This window comes from Epinephelus moara, chromosome 5 (assembly GCF_006386435.1).
Source record: "Epinephelus moara isolate mb chromosome 5, YSFRI_EMoa_1.0, whole genome shotgun sequence".
Classification (NCBI taxonomy): domain Eukaryota; kingdom Metazoa; phylum Chordata; class Actinopteri; order Perciformes; family Serranidae; genus Epinephelus; species Epinephelus moara.
In genome coordinates, this window is record NC_065510.1 from 46,498,760 (window position 1) to 46,515,055 (window position 16,296).

Sequence of the window (16,296 nt, forward strand, 5' to 3'; positions counted from 1 at the left end):
GACAGTGATGGTGAAAGTGATTCAGAAATTGGAACTTTGTCTGAGGAGGAATCAAGTGATCTAAGAAGTGATTTGGCAGAATGGGCTGTAAAAAATAAGGCAACGCGCACGTCGGTTGATGAGCTGCTCTTGGTGTTACGTAAACATGGCCACCGGCTGCCAAAAGATGCCAGAACTCTGTTAGGAACTCCACCTCAAATAGAAGTCAGGGATCTATGTGGTGGCCAGTTCCTCTACTTCGGTGTGGAGACGGGACTTTTGAAAATGTGCTCACAGTATCCCGATTTCTTTTCAACAGAAAATGAGATACTGCTAAATTTCAGTGTAGATGGTGTGCCATTGTTTAAATCATCCAATGTACAAATGTGGCCCATTCTTTGTAGTGTGAAAAAGTTTGAGCCATTTATCGTTGCACTATTTTGTGGAACTGCAAAGCCAAACAGCATTACTGATTACACGTCTAGTTTTTTAACAGAACTGAAGGCACTCCAACAACATGGGGTTGAGTTCCAAAATGGAACATAAAATGTAAAAGTGAATGCTTTCGTTTGTGATGCCCCAGGGAGAGCATTCCTAAAATGCATCAAGTCCCACAATGCCTACAACAGCTGTGAGCGGTGCACCATTGAAGGACAGTATGTAAGTCACAGGGTTGTATTCAACTACCAGTCGCAGGAGAAGATTGATGCAAGAACAGAAGATGACTTCAGTAAACAGGCATATCCCATCCACCAAACTGGTTGTTCACCCCTGATCACTGCAGGCTTGCAGTGCATAAAACCGTTTGTGCTGGACTATATGCATGTTGTCTGCCTAGGGGTTGTCAGACGATTGCTGAACTTTCTAAAACAGGGACCTAGAGAGTGTAGGCTGTCCCCAAGGCAAATTGGAGAAATTTCAGCAAAACTCTTGTCCCTTAGTGGAAAGCTGCCAAGAGAATTTGCCCGACAGCCACGAAGTCTAACTGATCTGGACAGATGGAAAGCGACGGAATTCAGGCAGTTTTTACTCTATACTGGACCTGTTGTTCTCCGAGGCATTCTGCAAGACAGTTTTTACCATCACTTTTTGACACTGTCAGTTGCCATGTCTGTACTGTTGGACTCCAATGACATTACACGGATGTCATCCATTGGCTACACTGAAGAGCTTCTAGTACATTTTTATAGAACATCTACCAAGCTCTACAGCCCAATCTTTCCATCCTATAATGTCCATGCCCTGATCCACTTGGCTGAAGATGCAAGGCACTTTGAAACATCTTTGAATGTCATCTCTGCCTTTCATTTTGAAAACCACCTGCAAAAACTCAAAAAAAGTGTCAGAAATGCAAAAAACCCAATTGCACAACTATCGAAGAGGATAGCAGAAATGGACAATGCAAAAATTCATGTCTCACCAGCAGCACTTGGGACATTTGTGTCAACTAAGAAGAAGGACTCCTGTTTTTTTTGGGACATGCCTTTGCCTTGGTAAAGGAAAGAAGGCCAGAAAAGACATGTGTGTGTGATGTGTACAGTCTCGATGCTTTGGACAGTTTCTTCACCAGTCCATGTGACTCAAAACTGATTAACATTGCTGTACTGCGTGATGGAAGAGGGAACAGAAAACGAGAACTGATTGAGGAGAAAAAACTGAAGCACAAAGCAGTTTGTCTACCATACAAAAGTGGCTACATATTTATGCCATTGCTTCATGGCGGTGAAAGGAACTAACCAGCCTAGGATAAGTGACAGAAGAAGATGAGAGTTAGTCCACTAATAGCTGTTAATCTTTCAATGTTAGAAGTTTTTAGTTATAATGTAATGATGGTTATTCATTTTAACTGTTGGACAGCATTTTTCTGAGTTTTCTCTCTTGTTTTTTCTATAGACCAGAACAATGTGGACCAGAGTGGTGTGGAGAGAGGAGACCATGGAGATGGAGGAGGTGATACCATCATGTTGGGTTAAGAATGGTGATGTATTGTGGCCTACACAAGGAGCTGCGAGAGCGTTGAAGGCCTGCAAAGAACCAGAAGAGTCATGGACGAAATTCCCGTTAATAAAAATTAAGATTCAGTCAGGTATGTGTTTTGTAAGGCAAAGACTTATGTCATATATGAACGTAAGGCGAATTTCAAACTGTCAACACATACATATGGACATTTCTTAATTTTTCTGTTTTACATGAACTTTTAAGTATATCTGTCTCTTATGTATGTTTGGTAATTTCTGGCCAGCTATAATGTCAGTTTTGTTTGTGTGTGTATTTTGGGGAGACTGTTTTATCTCAAACAATAACAACAACAAATAACCATAAAATTAAAAATAACTAAATGTCAGAAGAAGCACAACACAAATAAACAGTCTCATCCAGAAAAAACAACAACAAAATAATATGCTTGAGAGGGAACAGGAGGAAGCAAAAAGCTTATTTAGTCCTGCCCCTTCCTCACAAAATCATATCATATGCAATAAAAAACAATATTGTCATTCAATAGCCTCAATTTATTGTTGACTGTTGGCATGCAAGATCATATCCGCTTATATAAAAAATGAAACAAGTAATTTATAATAGCCAAACCTGCATTTTTACCCAGTTACTGTTATATATTAAGACTTACTCATTTGTATGCATTTTACCATTGCTGTATGTACTTTCAGATGACAAGAATGAATGCGAGAAGTATGATTTTACAACAACTGCAGAATTGAGTGGCTCAGAAGAGGCGTTACCAACGAAGAGGAGGCCAAAAAAAAAATATTATCCTGACTACCAAATGGGTATGTAGTGCACTTTTACTACTCTGATCATTTGTAACATTTTCAATGTTGTAGAATACTGAAACATTTGTAATTGTCTATCAAAGATTTATTGACTTTTTCCTTTTTTTAGATGAACAAACTGTCAATGAAGACAGTCAAAAAGAATCTGCTCCAGGTCTTATGATAAAGAGTACAGGTATGTAATAAATTACATTTTTTGGTTTTCACATTTATTTTCATACCTCTATCACAACAATGTGGTTGGAGTAGGGTTTTCTAACCTTTTTTGTCAATTCAAACTAAGACAGTCAACACAGGTATGTCTAATTGTTTGAAAGATGACTACTGTCTTACAGAATGCATATTACCAATTTTAGGTGAAGAGGCTACCAAGAAGTCTCGAAAATTTATTCCTTGTGAAGGTATGTCTTAATTTACAGGAACCAATGCACTGAAGGCAATGTCTACATGGCCCCAAGGCCTACATCATTGTAACATTGTATTTCTAGAGTAAACCAACAAAATGATCTCCTTGTGCACAGCCAGTGTGATCATCAGGTGCAGGTTGGTAGCAGGAACATTTAAAGAAAAACAGTGAAATAGACCACTGCATGCTGAAAAACTTTACAGAATCTTTGTGAGCAAGCAACATGTTTTGCTTGTAGCTCCCTCTGATTGTTGCTCACTCAGAACAAAGATTCATTAAAGTTTTTCAGTGTGCGGAGGTCAAATTAGTGGTTTTGCTTTCATTGTATTTTCAGAGTTTGTAATAACATAATAGTCTTTGTTGGAGCCACAATGGGTGCTTTTTGTTTTTGAACACTGGTTCATTTTGGGGTATGCCACACCTAAAGGGGGCAGTGACACCTTGGCGGTGGGTCATGTCACACAATCATGTCATATGAAGACACGGGTGGGCTCAGTATGTTTGAATCATAGGAGAGATGTAATGGTTCTTACTGCAAACTCACAACTAAGTCACACTTTTCAGTAAATATTGCACAACTACTAATACAATAAAAAGAAGCCACATCCTGCAAATACAAGTAATGAGAATCAAGCCAAGGAAAGAATAACAAAAGTTATGCGCGTTAAGAACACATCATTATAGCATTTCAATCACCACCGTGGCTATGTCATATCTGGCCAATTAGTCACTGCAGTTTTGAAAGTACTTTTCTTATGACTGTTGACTATTTATTACAGATGACTTTGTTCTTCCAACTCCTCCCAAAATGATGAATGCACAGTCTGGTAAATATTGCAAAACTTACAACACAAAGAAAAGACGCCGCATCCTGCATCCCGCAAATACAAGTAATGAGAATCAAGCCAAGAAAAGAATAACAGAAGGTATGCGCGTTAAGAACCCATCATTGTAGCATTTTAATCACCACGTGGCTATGTCAGTATCGGGCCAATTAGTCACTACAGTTAGTAGTTAAGTACTTTTTTTAAGACTGTCGCCTATTTATTACAGATGACTTTGTTCTTCCAACTCCTCCCAAAATGACAGATGCACAGTTTGGTAGGTGGTTGTGTGAAACCAGTTTTGTCTTTGATTGGGTATCAAATATTTTGAAGTTTAGTATGCTATACCAGAACTGAAAGGTTACAACTTGTATTGAATGCCACAAAATATAAATTTCAATTGTCTTTTATGTTAATGCTAACTGTTAATGTTGCTTATGTTGACTAACCAAATACGTGTAAAGTAATTTTGAATTATTGACATATTAACCCTTCCCAGTGTCTAAACCCTCTAAAAACGCAGAAAGAACCCCGATGGACATCCCCTCAAGCCCTCAATCTCGATCCTTGGCACACAGTGGTAGCAGGAGTCCCTCTGAGTCTCTTTCTAATGGTCAAAGGTATTTAATTGAAATATGATCAAAAGTGCAATATTGCCAGTACAAATGAAGCACTGTTATTATTATTGTTATTGTTGTTGTTGTTGTTGTTGTTGTTATTATTATTATTAGATTTTATTTGGTATGGACATCACAATTACACTGGACAAACCAGATGCACTGATTGAGTGCTTTAGCATACATGCTAATTATCAACACTTGTCCACAGGAGGCTTTTAAAAAAGTACAGACAATAAAATAATACACTGTAAAGCTGCAGAGTCTGAACTACAAATCTCCCAGATGTAAGAAAATGTTTGTTGTACTGACCCCAAATGTCACATGTTAATAATATAACTTTTTTTCCCAGTAAAAATAGAAATTGCGACACAAAATGATCATTCCCACTAATTTGAATTATACTTTTGCTATACCTGCCGTAGCAATTTCCCTTCTTATTTTATTTTTTCAAACCAGATCATTCAGCCCTGGCCAAGAGAGTCAGTCCGAATCCCTTTCTCAGAGACAGTGTGGGGGTTCCTCAGGGTCTTCCACTAATGGACGGAGGTATTTAATTTAAATATGATCAAAATTACAATATTGTCAGTATAAATAAAGCATTGTAAAGCTGCAGAGTCTGAACTACAAATCTTCCAGATGTAAGAAAATGTTTGTTATAGTGACCTCAGGTATTTTTTCAAACCAGATCATTCAGCCCTGGCCAAGAGAGTCTGTCCGAATCCCTTTCTCAGAGACAGCGTGGGGGTTCCTCAGGGTCTTCCACTCATGGAATATGATCAAAAGTACACAGGGCTGTACAGTGTAACATATATGTCGCACATGCTATGAAAAAAAATGGCCATGCATTGAATTAATTTGCTAAGTAGCACACGTGCGACAGCTTTGCGAGTCGCTTGTGTGTGTTTGTGTGTTTTCTCTGAATGGAGGCTGTGAGTTGAAGTGACGGTGCATCACTCTCCCTCCTGGTAGTTGTAGTCTGCTGTGATAGTGTCCTGTGGCAGTCAGGGCTGCCACCTGTAATAATGTATAAACTTGTATAGAATCACACGGAGACACGTCTGTATGAAATAACTTGTTTACGTCCTGTCTCTTCTTTTATGAACACTCCCAGCAGGTTAACAACAACACTGGTGACAGACTCCACCTAGCGGTCGGAGTCATATATGCAACATACATCACACAACCCGTCACGTCAGAATCTTTTGTCTGTATTGTATGCGTTAATTTCCTTTGCCAGTGTGTTTAAGTGATGAAATGCACTACTTGTTTGTTGTTTTTAGAGGTGATAACGGGCATTTTTATACCTGTGATACAACTTTTCTGGCCTGTGCTACAAAACTAGGAACCTCTGTAGCACCAGTGCTATGTGCTCAAAAAGTTAACGTACAGCCCTGGTACAATATTGCCAGTATAAATGAAGCACTGTAAAGCTGCAGAGTCTGAACTACAAGTCTTCTAGATGTAAGAAAATGTTTGTTGTACTGACCTCAGCAAATGTCACATGTTAATAATATTACTTTTTTTCTAGTAAAAATAGAAATTCCCACTAATTTGAATTATACTTAATTTGCAGTACCTGCCGTAGCAATTTCCCTTCTTTATTTTATTTTTTTAAACAGATCATTCAGCCCTGGCCAAGAGAGTCTGTTCGAATCCCTTTCTCAGAGACAGCGTGGGGGTTCCTCAGGGTCTTCCACTCATGGACGGAGGTATTTAATTTAAATATGATCAAAATTACAATATTGTCAGTATAATGAAGCATTGTAAAGCTGCAGAGTCTGAACTACAAATCTTCCAGATGTAAGAAAATGTTTGGCACAGACCTCAACAAATGTCACGATATATATATTTTATAAAAACTGCAATGCAAAATGATCATGCCCACTAATTTGAGAATTAGACTTCATTTGCAATAACGGTCATAGCAATTTCCTTTTTAATTTATATATTTTTTTTAACCATATCATTTAGCTGTAGCCAAAGGAGTCGGTTCAAGCCACTTTTGCAGAAACGTGGGCGGAGTTCCTCAGAGTCCTTCTCACGGCTGCAGAATGCTTCTGAACCCACAAGGAGCAGTAAGAGGTGAGGGTGTTGTGAGGAACATATTCTGGCATATGGGAAAAAAATACTGGAACTCTTTAAGATACTTGTATCTGTCTTGGGTGTATGCCTGTACATGACCGTTATGGGTTGCATAGTATGCAACCCATTTTCTCCATCAGTGACACTCTAAGAACGACTATCGACCGGAGCCTCAGGCAGCCTCCTGAGAAGTCTATGAGAGCTGAAAGGGATCCCCCAAATGCAGCCGAGGCAATGTCCACGCATGCACACTCAAACAAATTGAGGAAGGAAGACTTCCCGATGTCTGAAAAAAGTAATGTTATTCTCTTATTTTTGCTGACAAATAATTAGGAGTCTTCCAGTGTCCCTAGCTGTCCCAAAAGTTTCAGTTGAATCAGATTCAGCAGTTCAATATGACACTTTGCTGATTCTTCAAACTAACCTGATTTTTCACATGGGCACATGGTAATACATGTAAGGTTTTTCTTTTTTTTTTATTACAAGCCAAAAAAAAATAATAATTTGCTCCACTGGCAGATTTTTCTACTTATTCCAAGTGAAAATTTGTGTGAAACAAGTGAAAATTGATATTTTGAGTGTATGAGATTTATTTTGACTAGAAATTAGATATTTTGACTAGAAATAGCACAAATATTCTTGGTAAGATTTTGAGTTTTTGCAGTGTGTTTTTATTGGGCAAATGAAAAAACAATGATTTTGTGGTGTAGAGCGTACTCACTACGTTATAAAAATAATAATCGGTCACTTCTTTCTTGGCTAGAATTCCAGAAGAGAGTTCTTCAGCTCCTTCTCGAAATCAAGGATACAATTCACGTTGCCACCTCATCTGCTGGAACAAGTTATGAAGTGAAGCCGGCAAACACTGAAGAAGAGCTCGAAGCTTTAGAGAATCGCCTGGAGGACAAGAATGAGGGAGCAGAACTGGTAAGTTTTAACCCTCAATTGGGGTCTGAGTATCAGGCTAGTGAAACATGGTTTCACAACTCTAATGTACATGGGGCTAATGAAGTTCTCAGGCACCATTCCTAATTTCTGGCAAAGAACACTTTTAAATTAATTCAATACATTGTGCACATTTCCTGCTGGACAGCTTCTCAGGCCTCAAATCTTTTCTTGCTTTAAGCCCTGAATTTCAAAGCTAAATATTTGTAGAGATATTCTGATGCCTCTCCCTGATTGGGTACAAGACAAAAACAATCAGACTGATCTAATAAGTACAGCTTCATGGGGCATTTCACATTTTGATCAGAGACAGCAGCAGAGACAGACAAGACGAAGACGTGTGCACGTTTTATAGGCGCATGGGGCCTATAGAGCAGGCACAGTATGTTTTCATCCGGGTAATGTCTTTACAGCAAGAAGTGCCTTTTACGGCTTCTTGCACCACTGAGGTGTGTGTGTGTGTGTGTGTTATGCTAGCAGTAGCTAATGTACCCGGGAGGACAACAAGTGCTATAAAAAAACAAAGACAACAAAAGGGTTAAACAATTAATCTTGTAAAGTGCTGGCAAAGTTTCATTATGACTATAGGTTTCTTCACCTTGGTGACCGCTACAAACCCCTCGTCCTTATCATGTGCCTGTTTTGTGGAGGTCTGGACTCTACTGACCACTTTTTCTGGTTATATTTTTAATTTCTTGTTGCTCCTTTTCAGAGTAAACATCTGAAGAGGTTGGGAGGCGTTGATGCTGCAGACCTTGTTAAGAAGTCAATGGCTGCGTAAGTAACTTTATGTCCCTTTTTTGCATTAGATTATTGTGGTCCAGGTAATATGAACAACACAAACATGATCCAGTAGTTTGGATAAGTTGGAGAAAATTCATGGAAATGGATTTTACTTAACAAAAAAATGTTCCCTGTCATATACTGTCATGCACTCCCCCAACACACCCACTTACTCGCTCTCTGCTACATTTTCATAATGAACTTGATTGCACTATAATATTCTAATATAAATCTGTTTTACCATGGCAGAACTATGACAAATAAAATGATGGCCAAAATGAGCCTCAGAGGAAGAAGTGGGAAGGTTGCCTTCATGAAGACTCATCTGTACAAGACAATCTGTGGTGAGTTTGCTTTAACATAGTAGTTTTGTGACAATGTTTTAAATAATTTAATATAGTAAGCAGAATAATAATTCATAAGCAAAATCATTTTTAGTTGGAGGACTCTACAGATCATGCTCTACAGGTTGCATATGTGGTTGCAGTCTAGAGCCCTGCCCCATCACCTTTTGCACAATATGCTTTGATAGATAATGCAGTAACATAAGGCAATTTTGTGCGTGTTAGTATTTTGTTGTAATTGAGAGGTTAGCATTTGCTAATACTGATCTGCTGGTTTTTTCCCCCCTCTACAGACGCTGTCTTCAGCTCATTTAATACAACAACGACCAAAGCAGAAGAATATATGTCCAAATATTTGAAATATGCACCAGAGAGCATGGGTGGTGGTGGCAGAAAGAAGTAGCACAAGAAGGGAAGATTTAACCAAAGCCCTGCCGTGTTCAGTATTGCCCAATGTTCGGGCTATTTTTCTCAGGTTCAACTTCAACATATGTTTCAAAAAATGTTGGAAAAAAGACTGCTTGTGTGTGAAATGTTGGTACACTTGATTTTTCAGCCATGTCAGCTATTAAAGCATACAGTTTCTTACGTCATTGAAATGTCTTTATTTATCTTCTTCCTGGTCTTGCTTTGGCTTCTTCCTAGCTGACTGTCCATGTTGTGAACATTTAAATGACAGTGTATTTGGTACTTTCCATGTAATATCGATGAGATCACTTCAAGATGATTAGTAATCACAAAAAAGATTCTTATTATGATTGCTATAGCTTACTTGTCTAGTAAAGATAGAATTATGTCCAATAAGAGAGCCATGCTCTTATAAACGGTGAGATTTAGTACATCAGTTGATAAAATTGTAAACTTGGGTCAAATACAAAATAAAGATTTTACAAATGACCATTTTGTTTAGGGTTGCACCGTGTTTCAGGACAATCACAGATATAGTGTTCTGCAAACTTAGAGAGTGTTAATGTATCCATTTCAAGGTGTTTGGTGTTATTGGAGCTACTGTTGAACACATCAATACTTTAGTGAAAACAGTGTAACAAAAATATATATTTAGTGTGTTGAAAATCAGGACTTTATAGTGACGTTGAAATTTCAACGTTGATTGGATTTGCAAAATCTAAACTAAAATCAATATTGGTTCAATGTTGGCAAATTCACCTATGTTGCGAAACGTGACGTAGAAATGACGTTGCTATTTCAACGTTGATTAGATTTGCAAAATCTAAACAAAATTCAACGGTTATCCAACACTGGCACCTGACGTTGATTCAACAGTGACTCCACGTTAAAATGCCAGCTGGGTTAATTCAGCTTTGCTGTGATACTCCAGAAAGTTGTAATTAATTCAGACCTTCTGTGTCTTCTGGTTAGCTACCTAGCCGAGACAGCTGTGAGATGGTAGTGAAGAGGTAAAAGTTGTTACTGTCGTTGCTATGGTAACGCTTGTGTTGGAACATTGCTGACTGCCGAGCTTTAAAGTGATTCACTGCTTTGGTAAGAGTGAATGAAATCATGGCCGAACGATAAAGTGTTAGCTGATTCCCCTGCTGGGTAACTGTGCTAAACAGCATGAGAGTCTGGTTAACTTATCTTATCTTATACTCTTATCATTATACAAAACAATTTCTTTTAAAACTGAGTTAACCTATATTAAGCCTGATTCCAATTTAAAGGGTATTTCAACACACAGAGTTGTCTTACCATTCATAAATAAGTTGCTTATTTTGTGTGTTTTGATCTAAATTGTGATTAATTACAAACTGTGCTATGTGATTTTTTTCCTTCACAGGAAATTTTAAATAGACTAACCACTCTAGTTACTAAAAACTCACTAGTTACTATTGACTGTTTATGTGACTGTTACTGCAGAAAATTACTTTCTCAAAAGGAGAATAATTATTTTTCATCTCAAACGAAAATTTTAAATTTACCAATCTGACTTTCTATAACTACTAATAGCACTATTGATTTGTAAAGCTAACAAACATACACATTCCTATCAATCTATATATATATATATATATCGTCGCTGTCCGATAAAAAACACGTATCTCCAAATGTCTTTTTTTCCAGGAACGTGAAAAAAACTTTTTTCTCACAAACTAACTTATAAAGTAAACCCAAAAACTGTGTAAATAGACACATTTAGGACCCGAAATGAAACCCTGTTTACACAGTCATCAGGGACCTGTTTAAATTATTTTTAATGGACTTACGTGCATTGTTGTGGGCGATAGTGGACATACATGTTTTTTAAATAATGCGCTCCAATGACGACCGGTTATTTACGAGCCTCCAGTCTCCGTTTTATGTCCCACTAAGTTGGTAAACTTTTGATGGCAGGCTATTCTACATTTGCACTTAGCACATTACGCTAATCCGAGCTTTTTCTTGGCGTTTTATGTTGAAATCAGGATAATTCAAGGGGGAATAGTCATCCGATTATTGACGCGCACACATCCATTTGACTTGGTTCAGGGAAATCACGGACCTTAACGTTTATCCTTGGCTTAAAAAAATATCTAGCCTATCCAAAGTTATCCTTCTGGACTCATGGCTCATCTTACCTTGTGACCTACGTCCATCCATGAGCTATTAAAGTACTATCAGAGCCCTCGAATGACGCTGGGTACTACAAGACACGGTTGTGCCAGAAAAAAAACACAGCTGACGTAAAACACCCACCTACCCTGTACCCACAACTAATGAGGTGCATTTAATGGAAGGGGTGCTTTTTTTCCCATTACACCTGTTGTCTCTAGTCAACAGCACACTCTCTGATGCTATCTAAGCTAAATAATAAGCCATTGCTAAACATGTTAATCAATTGCCAACTTTCGCTCTGTGAATAACATTAGCAGACAGTAATGACCAAATAAAGTCAAACTGATTTAATCAACACAAATAGTATGAACTGTCAGGTTAATTAGGCTATTTATCAGAGACTAGAAACATTATTTACACAATTAAGACACAAGTTATCACAATTAAAATTCATTAATAATAATACAGATTATTAATAACAATAATTTAGAATAAGTTGATAAATTTCTTTGTACTTTAACCTTTGTATTATCCTCCCCGGTTAAATTGACCCCATGTGTTTTGACTGTTCCTTCTTTCCTCCATCCTCCTTCCCCTCCGTCCCTCTTCCTCTCTTCTTTCCTCCTTCCTTCCTCCATCCTTCTTCCCCTCTGTCCCTCTTTCCTCCTTTCTTTCCTCCCTCCCTCTTTTTTCTTCCTTCTCCCCTCCTTCCCTGTTTCTTTCCTCCCTCCTCCTTCCTTACATCTTTCCTCCCCCTTCCTTCTTTTCCTTTCTCCCTCTCTCCCTCCCTCTTTCTTTCCTCCCTCTCTCCTTTCCTCCTTCCTTCCTCCATCCTTCTTCCCTTCTGTCTCTCCTTCCTTTTCCTTTCTCCCTCCCTCCTTTCTTTCCTCCCTCCTCCTTCTTTACGTCTTTCCTCCTTTCCTCCCCTTCCTTCTTTTCCTTTCTCCCTCTCTCCCTCCCTCCTTTCTTTCCTTCCCTCCTCCCTCCCTCTTTCTCTGTTTTCCTTTCTTATTTTCCTCCTTCCCTCTTTCTTTTCTCCCTCCTCCTTCTTTATGTCTTTCCTCCTTTCCTCCCCCTTCCTTCTTTTCCTTTCTCCCTCTTTCCCTCCCTCCTTTCTTTCCTTCCTTCCTCCCTCTTTCTGTGTTTTTCCCTTCCTTATTCCCCTCCTTCCCTCTTTCTTTCCTCCCTCCTCCTTCCTTACGTCTTTCCTCCTTTCCTTCCTCCCTCCCTCCCTCCCTCCTTTCCTTCTTTCTCCCTCCCTTCCTTGACCTGAGGACAACAGGTAAGTGAGAATTTAAAATATACAGGTAAGTACGTATCGTTACAACAGGTAAGTATTAAAAACATAGAGGTAAGTACGAACTGTTACAACAGGTAAGTGAGTATTTTAAACATAACATCACTCAACAAAACTCAACAACATTGGACTACGGATGTGAGTGTGTGTGTGTGTGTGTGTGTGTGTGTGTGTGTGTGTGAGAGAGCACGTGGGTCGATCTCATCCATTGGCCATCACTCATGGTGAAGACCATCGTAGAAGGCGTGGAAATCTTGAGGTAAATCCTTCTTCAGCTCTTGAAGATGTTTGAACTTCAGCTGTTTAATTTTCTGCCTGGATGTTTACAGTGGGGTCACTGTGGTGATACTGCTCTTCCTCCTCAGAGATGGGGATGGATAGGGTTCCCAGTCGTCTGAGTGGCACATCTTGTAGTCCATCCTGCCATCCACGCAGTACCTTGTAGACAGATAGAAGAAACTGGACAAGAAAAGACAGGACATTTATGTGACGTATATTTTAGGAAAGAATTGTCAGATCTATTAATGTGTTAGTGGAGTACATTAAGTAATTACTTTGTATGTGATATCTGAAAATATGAGGCAAAAAGGCAATATTCATGTGAGAATGTATGTGTATGATAAAATACCTGATTGCTTGGAGGTCATGCACTGTAGGATCGCCAGTGGTATTTCCTGGTCGGATGGACTTGCAGAGGTTCACTTGGCTGAAGTCCATGAAAAAAGTGTGGTCCACATACTTCACCTGGTATGGCCTGGGATTGGAGCGAGCACCCCGGATCACTGCAGCGTACTCAGCTGGAACATGGATGCCTCTGTGCTTCAGTCTTCTCTCTATCACACTATGGACAGAATCACACTCCATTTGTGTGTGACCTCTTTCAAGGTACTTCTGTGTCACTAGCTTCTGCTTTTCGGTAGCAAACTTGAGGAGGGCATTGCTCAAGAGCTGGTTTCGGTTCTGGAAGCCGCGTCCGTCACTCCAGATGATGTACTCTTCATACGATGGGTGTGCTTCAAGATAATTAACAGTGCATGAAGCGAACTCATTGGCAGAAAGACCAGCTTCACCCTCATGCCACAGGTAATTTGTTGCATCATGTGATTCCATGTCAAAGATGGTGAAGTTATGAATGCTAAGCTTGGTCTTGTAATAGAGGGCAGAGGCTTGTAGCTTGGGACAGAGCAGGAGCCCCTGCAGATCCATGTACACCAACAAGGTCTTCTCACCTGCCTCCTCTTTGTCCTTCTGCTTCATGGCTCGTGCACTGTCTTTTTTAAGGCAGTGCTCCTCCCACGTGTCAACGTTGATGTTCCCTGCCTTGAATGCGCAACAGGTATCGCACTGGTCTTTTTTCGGATGAAAAAGAGAAAGATTTAAATCGTGAAAAATGGTGGAAAACACCTGCCTTGACAGAGGCTGGACACCATGTTCTGCACAAGAGCGCTTATACTGTGTGTGGAGATGACTGATGGACTTGAACACAGGCTCCAGATACACATTTGAAGATGAGGACCTACAGTAGTGTGATGGGACTTTGGTAGGTCCAGAAGGAAGGTCTTCAGGAAGTCACGTTCTTCTGTTGCCACCCTCACTCTCACTCTATCAGTCTGCTGAGGACTTTTCCCTCTTCTCCCCACCCACTTCAAACATAACCACTGCTTTATCCCTAATGTTGACATACGCTGACACACTCTCTGTCTTCTACCATCCACAACAAGGTGATAAAAAATGGAAACTGACCTCCTGGACTCTTCTGCTCCTGTCCGCTGCCGCTTCACACTGCTCAACTCCACTAATGATTTGACATAAATCTTCCTCTCTTTCCAGTCTAATTTCTTCCAGAAGTACTTGAAAATCTCCTCTCTCTTTGGCTCATCAAATTGACTACAGTTCAGTTTAGACGACTTTTGGCAGGCCGCAGACTGGCATGGCATGCCCATNCCCTCCCTCCCTCCCTCCCTCCTTCCTCTTTTCCGTTCTCCCTCTCCCCTTTCTTTCCTTGCTCCCTCCTACCTTCCTTACTTCTTTCCTTCCTTACTTCCTCCCTCCTTTTCTTCCTTCCTTCTTTGACCTGAGGACAACAGGTAAGTAAGTATTTAAAACATACAGGTAAGTAATAAGTAAGTATTTAAAACATACAGGTAAGTATTTAAAACATACAGGTAAGTAAGTATTTAAAACATACAGGTAAGTAAGTACAGTTATGTCTTCCACAACAAGGTGATAAAAAATGGAGATTGACTCTCTGGACTCTTCTGCTCCTGCACGCTGCCGCTTCACATTGTGAAGTGCTATGAGCTGTGTTTTTGTATGAAAAAAATAAAGCTATTATTAATAATAATACCCACCTTCATTTCCAGATCCAGTATCATCCTGTTCACTTCCAAGTGAATCTTGAAAAGATAAAGAGGAACATATTTAGTACACTGAATGCAAAATTTACATAATTCAATGTTGTAAAAAAGTGTGAGCGTTCTCTTAAATTATGAGTTTAGAAAGATGCCCACTGATGGACTAATCCTTTTGCAATACAGCAGCAATAAAACATAGCTTTAGGGTTTAAAACATCCCTTTGCGTATACTACATCGTTTTCTGTGGGCAAGTTTCCATACAAAACATATTTTGATAATAACGTTACCTTCATTTTCAGATTCCTCTTGGACATACTCAGGAGAGTCATCCCTGTCACTCTCGAGTGATTCTTAAATAAAGAGAAACAGCTTTAGTACACTGAATGGCGTAACTCAAAAGTTTGCATCCTTTGCAGTGGCTGACTTAACCCTATTTTTTCCCTCCACAAACCTTCACTTGTGCTGACACTCGTCTCTGCCTCGGTTTCCCTAACATACTTCACCTTAGCGATAGCACAAAGCTCCTCTAAAGACAGAGACATATCTATCCTGAAAGAGAGAACAGTGAATACACCGGACACATAAGATGTTGATGAATACATCTCGGTCAGAAATCTAATGTACAAGTAAACAACACTGTCGTGATCGAAACAAAGAAGGCGATGCTAGGATGGCGACGCTAGGCTAACGTTACTTAGCCTAGCGTCGGCTGCTGTAATAAGTGACAGTTATTAAGGGTATAAAGCATTGTGTTTAATGTTACGGACAAATCGTCTGATACAGGCATCATTAGTGGAGGTTGATGGCAGTTTGTCAGACAGTTGTCAAACATTAAGTTTATGGTCATACTTTACCTTAACAGTGAACGATAGTTTCACTTCCACAGACGCTACTCCACTCCCAAACAATAGAGGGCAGGGCAGTAAGACCAGACGCGGGAGATATGTGTTGTTTTGATTGACACTTCTGGCATCCAATGGAGATACATTTTAAATAGATGACGTCGTAAAGCGTTTTTCCATTGGTCATGTAGATACCCAACACATCAGTTGCTAGGGAGGAATGCAGACACGCCGTACACTGTAGAATGTCTAAATCGTCAAAAGTGGAGATACGTGTTTTTCATCAGACAGCGACGATATGTACAGATAGAAACCTATCTACACAATTTTGATATCATTGATAAAACTCAAATTAAAATGAAATAGAACTTAATAAAATAAAATATTTACACACCTTACACATTTTATACTTGTACTGTTATTATACACATATGACTATTGTCACACATGTATACTGCCAGATATTAATACATACTT

At 39.3% G+C, this 16,296-nt stretch overlaps 2 protein-coding genes across 2 annotated transcripts in view; one reads left to right on the plus strand and one right to left on the minus strand.

The window, feature by feature from the left end:
- Positions 1-4,350: 4,350 nt before the first annotated feature.
- On the plus strand, positions 4,351-9,239 carry LOC126390140 (uncharacterized). The gene is made up of 9 exons (XM_050044298.1): positions 4,351-4,618; positions 5,075-5,164; positions 6,238-6,327; positions 6,590-6,700; positions 6,817-6,995; positions 7,464-7,627; positions 8,358-8,422; positions 8,678-8,772; positions 9,066-9,239. Exons 1-9 carry the CDS (start codon positions 4,533-4,535, stop codon positions 9,173-9,175), a joined length of 990 nt encoding a protein of 329 aa, XP_049900255.1. The 5' UTR covers positions 4,351-4,532; the 3' UTR covers positions 9,176-9,239.
- A 1,067-nt stretch (positions 9,240-10,306) lies between these two features.
- Positions 10,307-16,296, minus strand: part of LOC126390112 (uncharacterized) — a 261,242-nt gene continuing 255,252 nt past the window's right edge. The window contains exon 5 of the transcript XR_007569927.1: positions 10,307-10,316. The gene's annotated coding sequence lies outside the window, so the exon portion shown is untranslated. The remainder of the gene's footprint in view (positions 10,317-16,296) is intronic.

What these genes read in the sequence shown, in the direction of transcription:
- LOC126390140 (XM_050044298.1), top strand. Translation starts at nt 4,533, where the DNA reads ATGGACATCCCCTCAAGCCCTCAATCTCGATCCTTGGCACACAGTGGT. An exon ending in TCTCTTTCTAATGGTCAAAG is followed by an intron (nt 4,619 to 5,074) that starts GTATTTAATTGA and finishes TTTTCAAACCAG; the next exon opens with ATCATTCAGCCCTGGCCAAG. An exon ending in AGAATGAGGGAGCAGAACTG is followed by an intron (nt 7,628 to 8,357) that starts GTAAGTTTTAAC and finishes GCTCCTTTTCAG; the next exon opens with AGTAAACATCTGAAGAGGTT.